Source organism: Salvia hispanica, chromosome 2 (genome assembly GCF_029641045.1).
Source record: "Salvia hispanica isolate PSC_SH4W2 chromosome 2, Shi_PSC_v1, whole genome shotgun sequence".
Taxonomy (NCBI): Eukaryota; Viridiplantae; Streptophyta; class Magnoliopsida; order Lamiales; family Lamiaceae; genus Salvia; species Salvia hispanica.
The window spans coordinates 65,716,515-65,728,820 of record NC_142693.1 but is presented as its reverse complement, the minus strand read 5'-3'; the positions used below and the strand labels follow the sequence as shown (position 1 = coordinate 65,728,820).

The following is a 12,306-nucleotide window of genomic DNA, read 5'->3' as shown; positions in this document are numbered from 1 at the left end:
AGAATTAGCTCGCCCACTGTAAAGTTCGAGATTGGGCTAAGCCCAATTATATTATGTCCATAATCCACGTGTTATCCATATGCATAATCTTTACCATTAAAAAGTCAGACAAAATAATAATAACAACTAAAAAATGTCAGTACAGTGTAAACAGAATATCAATATTTTGTCATTCGTTAATATTTTTTAATAATTCAAATTATAGTTTGAAATTTGTACAATATTTAGATTTTGCATTTTAACACAATCTATTTGTACTTATATTTTCTCTATCAAGGAGCTTTTAAAATTTATCTTTGACATTTAATAATTGTATCAATTCCTTCTTTAATTGTATCGATATTTAAAATTGATACAATAATTGTATCAATTCCTTCTTTATCTGTATCAATATTTAAAATTGATACAATAATTGTATCAATTCCTTCTTTAATTGTATCGATATTTAAAATTTATACAATAATTGTATCAATTCCTTCTTTATTTTTTAAAATTATCAGTTTCTAATATAGGACTTTTTTAGATTAGGTAAGTATTTTTGTGTTTTATAAATATTTCATCCTTGAGATTAGGGTTGTTTATTTGTTTCCATATTGTGAATGGGTGCCATTAATACAACCTTTTTTATTTTATTTTATTCGATTAAAGATTTTTTTTTTTGTTCCCATATTGTGAAAGGAAAGGATCGATCTAATATACCTATAAAAGGTCAATTAATATAACCAATTTATTTATTTCGATAAAAAAATTAATCTGCTCTCTCTTTAGAGTTTTCACCTTTTCGCCGTCGTGTTTTCCCCCCTTTTTATTGTTTCTTCGAGTACACTAAATCTATGACGCAAACGGTATGTTTTACTCAATCAAACTGATGTTTATGTTTTTTTAGTGAAGATTTTTTTGCGTCTCTTTTTCTCTTATTCTTTTTTAAATATTATAGAGTAACAATAATATGGTGAATTATTGCAGATGGTTTTTTTTTTTTTTTAATCTTCTGCTCTTGTTTTTAATTGGATGTAGAGTAATTATAATACGTGAAATATTGCAGATGTTGCATGAAGATAGAATTAGCAAATTATCTAATAAAATTTTGATATCTATAATATCTCGACTGACTTTGAAAGAAGCTACTTCGACTTGCATACTTTCAACTCGTTGGCGACATCTCCATACCTACGTGAGCCATCTCAATTTCCCAAAGTATAGATTTCCGATTAACACAAAGTCAAATTACATAGGTATGATTGATCATGTCTTGAATTCCCATAGAGGCACTCAAATAAAAGAGTTGGTGGTGGACATATTCATTCATAAATGTGACAATTTTGATAGGTGGTTCAATTTTGCCCTAAGTAAGGAAGCTGAAATAATTTGTTTACGTGGTTGTTTTAATAATAAGGGTCCAATTCTTAGACTTCCAATTACAAATGGTATTAAATGCCTTAAAGATTTACATCTATCTAGGGAGTATAATTGAAATGACTGATCAAGATTTTGAGCTTTTGGTTACCAATTGCTGTGCTCTTGAATGCTTGAGAATTGGAGCATGTACCAACTTGAAAAATGTCTCAATTGTTGGGCACACAAAACTAAAGCACGTAACCTTATCATGTGCTCGGTACGTTGAATCCATTGTGATTGGCGATGCAACAAACCTTATTTCCTTGACGTTATATGATTTGGGAATTGGATGTGCCGTCCAACTTAGTAATATTCCGAAGCTTACCAAACTCAATTTTGAAGAAAGTTTTAATTTACACATGCTTGCTGAGCTCCTTGTCAAAATTCCATCTTGCGTACGCGACCAACTACAACTACTATGCCTGTCAACTACATTTGAGTCTCATTCTCATATGTCTCGGGTAATAACTTTTCTTCAGTCTCTTTTTTCTCTTTATATACTTCATATATATAGGCTATAGCAAATATTTATAAATGTGAATTTAATTTGCAGATGGATCTTGATCATCATGAGTTGTTGTGGGTTGATCTTGTAAGTATAAAACATCTAGAGTTGGTGATTGAGACGAAAGATTATCTTTTTTATGAGGGGCCTTTTCAACGCTATGTGCGCCGTTTGATTGAAGCATGTGGTTCATTGGAAAAACTTGTGATAAAGGTATCCATTAACTTAAACATCAATTTTAATTTGGGGCAGTCATTACGTTGTTTGATGCATTTTTTTCAATTTGTGTTGCAGTTTATGCATGAGACAAGGGAAGTGATGCATGCAATGTGTGAGGAGGTGGGGAATGGATGGACATGGATCAACCTGCAATGTGTGAAGAGTGTAGGGAAGTGGACATTATTGATCAACAAGCAATGTGTGAGGGGTGTAGGGAAGTGATGGGCATTGATCAACCTGCTGCTACTGCAGAGTGTAGTGGGTGTCGACGTCAAAAATTCATACCAGGATATTTGGAACGACAACCGGGGGTAAAATTGCCCGTAAAGTATTTGGAAATCACGGGATATTTTGGCTCTTCTTGGCAACGTAAATTGGCTTTGGACGTCATCAATAATGCTAAAGCTCTCAAGAAACTAACTGTCATGTCCTGTGACCAAGTGACATTAGCTCGTGCACGTCATGATTTTCGACACGCTCCCTTCGTCCATTATGACACGGGTTCTAGTTTTAGTGGACGGGCTGAGTTGCACAAGTATGAGATAGAGAATAAGTGGTATTCCGACTAATTGCTGTGGGGAGTCTAAATATTATAGACATAAATATTATTCACTTTAATAGTTTTTCATAAATTCCTTTACATGCTTTGTTTGATGCCTTTCTATTCATTATAACCTCGCTTAGTTTGAATATAGATGTGATATATAGATCTTAATTTGTTCAGCTTAATTTTATGATTGATGAGATATATATAGCTGATTCATTTTGAAACGTATATTCCAAACATTTATACAACTTGAGCATCCACTATAGCTGAGCCGCGGCTGTGGGAGGGAGGCGCGTTCCAAACATTTATATGTTCCAGTCTTATTTATATTATTCTCTCTCTTGCTTTTAGCTTTCTCCACTCTAATAATTTTATAGTATCATTTTTCCTAAACGTGTACGAAAAAGAAACGCGTCGCTTTGTGTTTTTTTTTGTGTGCGTGTGTGTTTGAGTGTATGAGAGAAGAGAGAGATAGACATGAAAAAGTATAGTCGCATACAAAACATAGGCCTCTTTTATGAAAAAAAATAGGTTGTTGAAATGTGAAAGTTAAATGTGTTGTTTAATTCTAACTTCATCCAAGATATTCTGAGCTCTAAAATTTGTACACTGTTGAAACATGGACCCCATTTGAAATAAGTTTGTAAACGCATAATTCTTGATTAGTTAAAATTTCTAGCGTTTTGACCGTAAATTTTTCATAAATATTACTCTCTGAACATCTTGAATGGCATATGATTTTGAGTGGGTAGTTAAGTACTCCCTTCGTTCCATAGTAATAGGGGCGTTTTTCCATTTCCGTCCGTTCCATAGTAATAGAGTCATTTCCCTTTTTAGTGAAAGTCAACACATTTTTCCACACCTACTTTACTCTCTCTTACTTTTTTCTATCTCCATCTCTCTACCTTTTTCATTTTCCACTTTATTCTCTCTTTACATAACTCACCTAACACAATTTTTCTTAATCTCCATGCCGAAAAGTTTTGCCTTCATTACTATGGAACGGAGGGAGTATATGATAAAGTAAAGTTCAAAAGAAGAAATGTTTATGTTATCATGAATAACAACTGCAAATTCTGAGATGATTTCAAATAAAAGTGCATTATTTAATGTAGTATGCCCTTTTCTTGATTCTTTTAGTGCATTTTATTGGAAAACATGTTTGATTTAATTATATGATTCCCAAAGATAGTTTGTTGTGTGTATTTTCTTCCCAATTGTATACAAAGTCTCTTACTCCTTTATTTTGTTGTGTGTATTTTCTTCCCAATTGTATAAAAGTCTCTCTATTACTCCTTTCTGATTGCTCTTGAAACAACAGATTCACTAATAACTAGGAAAACTTGAATATTTTTAGGGATTGTTTAATTTTTCTATCAATATTAACAAAAAAATCTCGATTTCACTAATTTATTTCTGATGCATATCACATGTCACATGCATTTTACTATGTGCCCCCTATATTAGTATAGTAGTATCCACTAACTAGAATTGATCATATAACAATGTCCGTTTGCTTGTGAGTTTTAATAATGGGCATAAGGTTGATAGTATTATTTTATTGGAATCGAAGGATACAACTTACAGCTCGAGTACAGAATGAGTTCATGTAGTCAGTGCCAAAAGAATCTGAAATGCAGTTGAGACTTTCACTAGTATTTTTCTCTGTATGCATACATGATTTTCTTCATAGTAGTATTTGTTAAAAGGAGTATTTTTTTACCTCTTTATTATGGACTTATTCCAAATTCAACAGTGAATACTTTGAAGATATTGATCGACATGGGAGACATTGAGAAGACATTATGGATCATATTTTAACAAACCCGTCCAACTAAATAATCTCACAACTTATTTCACTACTATTTTTGTACTGTTAGGGGGTGTTCGGTTTGCAAGATTGTATTCGGGATTAAATTTGTAGTGCGTTTGGTTCATGAGATTTAACCTCACAACTCAATCCTAGATGGATAATCATGGGATAATTAGTCATAGCTAACCCCCTTTGACTAAAATAATCTCACAACTCAATCCTAGATTGTATCTTGTATTATTTTATCTTGGAAACCGAACACATCTTAGATTCTAGAATTTCAAAAGTATTAGATTCTATTTATTTTTAACGTATTCTATTTATTTCAAAATATTTCTATTATGAATTATATTCTAATTTAAATTACAAAAACCAGCAACTGTTTTTGGCATCACTGGATCCTCAGCTCCCTTTTATAGGTAACCAACCGATTTGGCATTGTTACATGTTTTTGGGCCTATTTTTATGGGCCGGACCGCTATTGAACTATAGCCCAAACTTAAAAATACAATGAACTTATATTGTATTTATCTAATTTGTTCAAATGTGACATAGTTACCTGTCACAAGATGTCACGATTTTATTTAGGACAATTCTTCAAAAATTATGTCACTACAGACATTTTGTAACAGGGAATGCATACATCCTAGGATCCCGCAGCTCGCGATCCTAGGATACTCGAAGAGCCCGGCAACATTGTTCACGTTCGAGATGAGGAGCAAGTGGCTGGCGCATTTCCTAGCGAGGAAGTTCCGGCTGCCTCCGGTGGTGGAGATGGAGGCGAACGTGAGGAGATGGGAGGCGAACGCGCATTGCTACAGCCGCGAAAACTACAAGAGGGCTTGCGTTGGTGTGATGCTGCAGCTGCATTGCAACGATAAGATATGTAGAGATATAGGGAACAATCCAATGAGGAAGAATTGGTTTTTTTCTGAAATGTTCTCTCCTTATCACCCTTCAGATTATGCAGATTTATGAGTTGTTTTTATTTTATTTTATGGATGTTATTCGAATTGTAGAAATGGTTAATTGCCTATTTAATTATGAAATGAGTTTGTCTAGCGTATTTTAAAATTGGGATATTGACATCTAATATCATGAAACTTTCAAAAAGTTGGATTTTTCCCCGAACTTTAAAATTGGCAAATAATATCACGAACTTTACCCCGTGTTTGTTTTTTCCCACTAATGAAAAAATTCCCAAAAATAATATTATGATACCGATTTTTTTTCGTAATTTCTCGACAACAATTTTGAAAGTTTCAAGTTTTTCAATTTTTGAAGATAGTTTTTCTTAAAGCACACCCTCCAAAATTGTTTTTCAATCTATTAAAATAACATGAATTTTTTTATTCGTGGAAAAAAATAAACACGGGGTAAAGTTCGTGATATTATTTGTCAATTTTAAAGTTCGTGGAAAAATCCAACTTTTTGAAAGTTTTATGATATTAGATGCCAATAACCCTTTAAAATTTAAACGACGAATCATCGACTTTCAAAATTTCCGATTGTCTCATCTAACTAAATTTATTTTATTTTTATTCAGTTTTTAGTTTTCAGTCCCAAAATAGCATTATTCAGACATCTGGATAGTCACGACTCACAATAATACACGTTTGCGACACTATTCATCTATACGAGCAAATTATGAATTTTTAAAGATTGTGATTTGTTTGAAATTTAAAAGACACACAAATCAAAATTTGACTAAACATGTAATTGTTCCAATAATTAAATCACCATGAAATCATTGCTGTGATTTTAACGTTTCGAAAGTTGTATGACATATCATATTTTTAATTTATACATACAGATCTGTTGGAAAGTTATGTGAAAATTGTATATCAAGATAAATGTTGCATTATTTCAGGGAGTTAACGTAATATAGAAAAAGTTTTAAATTCATTCTATGTGTTTTTATGATATAAGATCACATCATATCATAAATTTGCTAAACACATTATAGTATTTACTATTTAAAAGAAAAAAAATTCGCAGAATAATCAATCTACATATTTATATCGCGCGACTACATATATAATATCTAAATTCTTTCAATAAAGATATGATAATTTTAAAAAATAAAATTATTTCAAAATTACTCAATTTCTGAAATGGGAGTTGAAATAAATTGATTACTAGTTTGGCACATAATCAAATCAATAATAGTAGTAGTATATTGATTTGATGCATTTATAATCGGATTAATGGTCAAAACCAAAGCAGTTAGTGGTCACTTAGTGGTCTAATTACGGTTCAACTCACCTAATTACATTAAATAGTTTCCTTATTTATTGCGTATAACAATAACATTAAATTATTTCTTAAGAAAAAGGTAAATGACCGATTTAAAGAAATAAGTATAATAAAAGTTTTGCAATTAATAAGACTTTAGCTTAAGTTGTTATATTACAGAATCGTTTATATTTATAAGTAATTATTTTCTTAATTATAAATGGAAATTTACCAACAACGATATTTATATATACATAGATAGGATATAAGTGGTTGATCAGCTGATAAACATATTAAGTGAATAAATCAAATTAAGTGAGAATTGGACTAATAAATGTTATATCTAAAAAATATATATCTCCAAATATATTTCCATACAACATTTGTATGATTTTAAGATTATAGACTTTGAGTTAATTTTATTCCTTTGAGTAAAAAATACTACTTGTATGATTTCACACGATCTTCCAATTGCTTAGACTTTGAGTTTAATTTTATTCCTTTGGTAATTACTCCCTCCGTCCCACAAAGATAGTCCCACTTTGACCTGGCACGAGTTTTAAGAAATGTAATGAAAAGTGAGTTGAAAAAGTTGGTGGGATTTGGGTCCTACTTTTAAAGTATTAGTTTTATAATAAAATGTGAGTAGGAATAAGTTAGTGGAATATGGAGTCCACTACCAAAAATGGTAAAAAGGAAATGGGACAAACTTTGTGGGACGGACGAAAATGGAAAAATGGGACAATCTTTGTGGGACGGAGGGAGTAATAAGTAACTTAAATTTGAAATTTCAAATATTAGCCGAACTCCATAAATATCTAATGCATCGAATACTCGTTATTGGCTTAAATTTCACAGCCTAAAAGGAATATGTGTAATTAAGTCAAAGTATTTGAACCTAATTGATCATATTGAGAAAGAAAATCTCATTCATAAATTTAAAACCCAATTCATAAATTACATTACTACTTTGAGAGTGACATTTCAGGTGCCATAATTAATTTAGTTGACAAAATAAATGCTTTTCTTATACCACCAATCTCTTAATTTTGTTACACGTAATATTAGATTCATCGTCGAATTTGAGAGTTATGTTTTCCGTATAATAGTATTTTGAAAGTATTTGTAGATGGCCGAAAAAGTAAATTGTGATCCAATTTTCATGAATGGAATGAAATTGAATCATTTTTAAAGAAATTGAATATTAACTTAACAGATCTGGAATATTATTAATTTAATTAGCATGATTTTTGGAGTAGAGAAGAAAAAGATGTGTTTAACTTGCATTTACATGTTCATATAATTCAGTGGTCAAACCCTAAAAACACAAATCTCATTTTCCCCCAAATTAACATTCATTCACTCTGTACTTGGCTCGATTTCTACTCTCATCAACACGCAGTTACATACACCTATACGTACACTTGCATATATACATCACATGCAAACACGTTCGCCCATTATTAATTCAAGAGTCGTGAGGATCTGGTGGAGAGCTCAATTTCGCCCTTCTAATTCCGTTGCAGAATTCCAAAGGGGTAAATTTAGTTTTCCAATTTTTTTAACTGCATTTTGATCCGTGGTGATTTTTCAAGTGATGCGGAGTTGGATTTTGCTTCCGTTTCAGCTGAATTTGATGTTAGATCTGTGATTTTGGCGTGTTTTTGCGGGACTGAATGCGATCTGGGAGAATTTAAGGGTTTTGGGATTGGGACGTTAGATCTGATGGTGGTGGCATTTGAATGAATTTGAATTGCGGAAAATGGTTGATGTTTTGTGCTTCATATGTGAATCTAGGCATCTGTGTTGAAGATGAGAGTTTAAATTCTTCTTGATTTGCTAATCGATTTAGGATTGTGTTACCAGTTTGGAGTTTTAGATGGCGATTGATTTGGTGATCTGATTTATGTGATAAATACTTTTTCATCACTAAGATTTGGATTTTTTTTTAAAATTCTGTTCCATTATTGTCTTATAAATTTCTAGATTGATCAAGTATGGAATTAAAAACTGCTGCATACAACCATGGCTATATATATATTTTTTCATTGATACACTATAGTAGTAGTAGAAAATGTGTCCAACTGGGTACTTATTCTATAGCTGTTTTTTAGCTCAGAAAATTGTTTTCTGAGATTTATTTATGCTGAATCTGTTTAATTTGTTGCAGCTTTTACATTGGGGTAATTATATCAATGAAATGTTTAATAGTTGGCTTAGACCTTCTGACTGAAACAGTGACCATACAGGATATTTAGTGGAAAGATCTTTGGTTGGATGCGGTGGTCTTGTTGCTACTTTATGGTCCTATCAGGGTAAATATCGGCCCCTTGCGACACGAAGAAGGGAAATATAAAAGAAAACAAGATGCCATCAACAAGCAAAGCTGATAAGAAGGCTGCAGTTGATGCAGCAGCATGGATGTTCAATGTAGTCACTTCAGTTGGGATCATAATCGTCAACAAAGCACTAATGGCTACTTACGGCTTCAGCTTTGGTATAATTTCAGTCATTTATCAAGAGCAATTATTTCCATTTTGCATTGGTTGGGCTTAGCATGCACATTCGTGATCAAAATTTAACTATCGCTTGAGACATGCATATTCTCATGAACATTTGTTAGTGATTTCTGTAGCTTATGTTCTTAGGATAATGATGTATGATTTCGATTATTAACTTCTGTGGATTCCTTGGGTGTAAAAAGGAAGAGGAATGTTCCTTCTTGCTACTGAATTTTATTAATAGTCCTGCTCCGAAGCTACTTTTGTCTCTAGTTTAGAAGTTATAGACAATGTTATTCATCTTGATAATTTCAAACAAAAATTGCACTCTCTATGAAGAAACAAGTGATAAACAGATAGCAACTATGTTTTCGCCACGAATTAAAACAAGGAGGTAGCCTAGCTGAACTATAACAATGATATTTTCTGGTTTTAATGGTGAATTTTATGGAAAATGCTTCAACTTTTCAGTTTCTGTTTATTGTGGTTCCATTATAATGCAAGGTACTTAACTAGTTCCACTTGTGCAGCAACAACTTTAACTGGTTTGCATTTTGCTACCACAACCTTGATGACGGTTGTTCTAAGATGGTTAGGTTACATTCAACCTTCTCATCTACCGTACTCGGAGCTTCTTAAGTTTATCTTCTTTGCAAATTTTTCCATTGTTGGGATGAATGTCAGCTTAATGTGGAATTCAGTGGGATTCTACCAGGTATTTATTTATTGATGAAATTCTTTCATGGGTGTGTATATTTGTCCTTAAGATTTATGAATACACCCTGACCAATTTTATAGTTATAATTTTGATGCTAATGACTAAATTACCCTGAATTCATCTCTTGATTCTGGCCGCAATCTGCACCTGTTTCTGGTGGCGGTTGGGTGATCTTAGTGTATTTGTTTTTCTTCTCAATGTTCTCATTATGAGACAAAATTGATCCAGCTATTGGGTTGTTTGGGTCAAAGGGATGGTGGATGGCAGAGTAGGAGTGATGAATCTGATGATGGTGGGCTGTGGAGTTGAAAAGGGAGAGGAGATGAATTTGGGGTATTTTAATGTTTTGCTATTAAAAATAATTTGGGTACCTAGTAGTTCGGGTGTATCTGTGGATTATATGGACGTGAATATGTTCGCCGTTCATCCTTAGTGAAAATTTATCATTCACTAGATCAATAATTCTTGCTTCTCTTGCATACTTTCAGATCGCAAAACTGACTATGATACCTGTCTCCTGCTTGTTGGAAGTCGTGTTTGACAAGATCCGGTATTCAAGAGACACAAAGCTCAGCATCTTGATTGTTCTCCTGGGTGTTGCAGTCTGCACAGTTACTGATGTGAGTGTTAATGCCAAAGGATTTGCTGCTGCATTTATTGCAGTCTGGAGTACAGCACTGCAACAGTATGTAAGTTTCACTTTATTCACTATCGTAATGCCATACTTTCTTTCTAAGTAGTATCATATTTCTTCTTAGATGTATGGATTTGAGCAAGAAAGTGACTACCTACGTATACTTGGTTTGTGAAATCGTCACATTCTACTGCAACAGTTATACTTTACTCTTAAATTGTAGTGAGTTACATGTCGAGTGAAATATGCCCTTGAGTGCTATAATATGCTTCCAGTTTTACAGAATGTCAATCTCTGTCTGTGCCGATACCCGATAACTATTTTGTGCTCTTTTTGTATGCATTATTTGACAATTATATGATTGTGATTTGTATTTGCAGTATGTTCATTACCTCCAAAGGAAGTATTCCCTTACTTCCTTCAATCTACTGGGCCACACGGCCCCAGCCCAGGCTGGATCACTATTGTTGTTAGGCCCGTTTCTAGACTATTGGTTGACAAGCAAGAGAATTGATGAGTTTCAATTTCATCTTCCATCTCTCGTAAGTATCCCCACAGCCTTGTCCATTTGTTGTTCTTTATTGTTGTCAATTTTCCCTACCAACTTGCCATGAAAATTGTTGCATGTCTGGATCACTTCGCCTCAGGGTGGTGAAGGCTGTAAAACATTGCCAAACTGAGTCAACATACAATATAACCTTAATATTTTCCTTTTCAGGTGTTCTTGATCCTGTCATGTTCTATTGCAGTGGGAACGAATCTCAGCCAGTTCATCTGCATAGGCAGATTTACTGCCGTTTCCTTCCAAGTCCTCGGCCACATGAAGACTATCCTTGTGCTGATCCTCGGCTTCCTATTCTTCGGGAAAGAGGGTCTGAACATACAAGTGGTGGTTGGCATGATCATTGCCGTCATTGGGATGGTCTGGTATGGCAATGCCTCATCAAAACCCGGTGGCAAAGAACGACGCAGCCACTCAATGCCTAGAAACGGTCAGCAGAAGCACGGAGGGTCGCCAGAATCTTCTGAAGCCGATGAAAAGGTGTAAGGCTCTCGAACAGTCTACATGTTAGCACACGAAAAAAGGTTAGCTCACTCCGCGATTCTTTTATGGTCTGACTCTAGATACAGTGGAAACTCCAAAATTGGTCCTTAGTAGAGTCTGCTCATACAAAAGCACAACTGAGGATTAAACAAGAACAGGAAATTTTGTATTTCTGATAAATAGTGACATTAATTCCTCATAATTTATAGTGTCGTTTATATCAGAAGGGGTGATTATTTTACTGGTGTTGTAAGGCCTATTGTGCATTATGTTTTCATGTAAAATTTGTATGAGTTTCACGTTGTAATGTGTAAGAAACCAAGAGAGATTTTTTGCCCCTTTTATTGTATTTTGAGAATTGTTGATTGCTTTTTAAATATGCTGATATATTTACAGAGTCGAATACTACTACATCTCAAATTATTATCAATGTTTCAATTCTACCCTTAATTAATACCAAAACTATGATAAATTATGCAAAATTACTTGTAGGACATTTTTCTCGAAACCTTCATACTTTATATTGATTACATTATTTTTACACATAATTGTTTAGTCTCCTTTCATAGCTCCAAGAGTGGAAGAATATCTTTTCTATTTAATTCTTTTAGTTTTTTTGGGCTATGAATTGGTTTTCTATAATTAAAAGGGGTAGGCTTGGGATTTAATTTGAACCCATTTTTCATATTCA

General features: G+C 33.1%; 1 protein-coding gene across 1 annotated transcript; it reads left to right on the top strand.

Annotated features, from left to right (window-relative positions):
• The first annotated feature begins 8,018 nt into the window (after nt 1-8,018).
• LOC125202708 (UDP-rhamnose/UDP-galactose transporter 6-like) lies at nt 8,019-11,992 on the top strand. The gene is made up of 6 exons (XM_048101154.2): nt 8,019-8,255; nt 8,967-9,214; nt 9,749-9,933; nt 10,425-10,625; nt 10,951-11,112; nt 11,289-11,992. The coding sequence occupies exons 2-6, from the start codon at nt 9,085-9,087 to the stop codon at nt 11,616-11,618; spliced, it is 1,008 nt and encodes a 335-aa protein (XP_047957111.1). The 5' UTR covers nt 8,019-8,255; nt 8,967-9,084; the 3' UTR covers nt 11,619-11,992.
• Nucleotides 11,993-12,306: the final 314 nt, after the last annotated feature.

Coding starts and splice junctions, on each gene's coding strand:
- LOC125202708 (XM_048101154.2), top strand. CDS start 9,085: ATGCCATCAACAAGCAAAGCTGATAAGAAGGCTGCAGTTGATGCAGCA. Junction 9,215..9,748: donor TACTTACGGCTTCAGCTTTG/GTATAATTTCAG, acceptor CCACTTGTGCAG/CAACAACTTTAACTGGTTTG. Junction 11,113..11,288: donor AATTTCATCTTCCATCTCTC/GTAAGTATCCCC, acceptor TTTCCTTTTCAG/GTGTTCTTGATCCTGTCATG.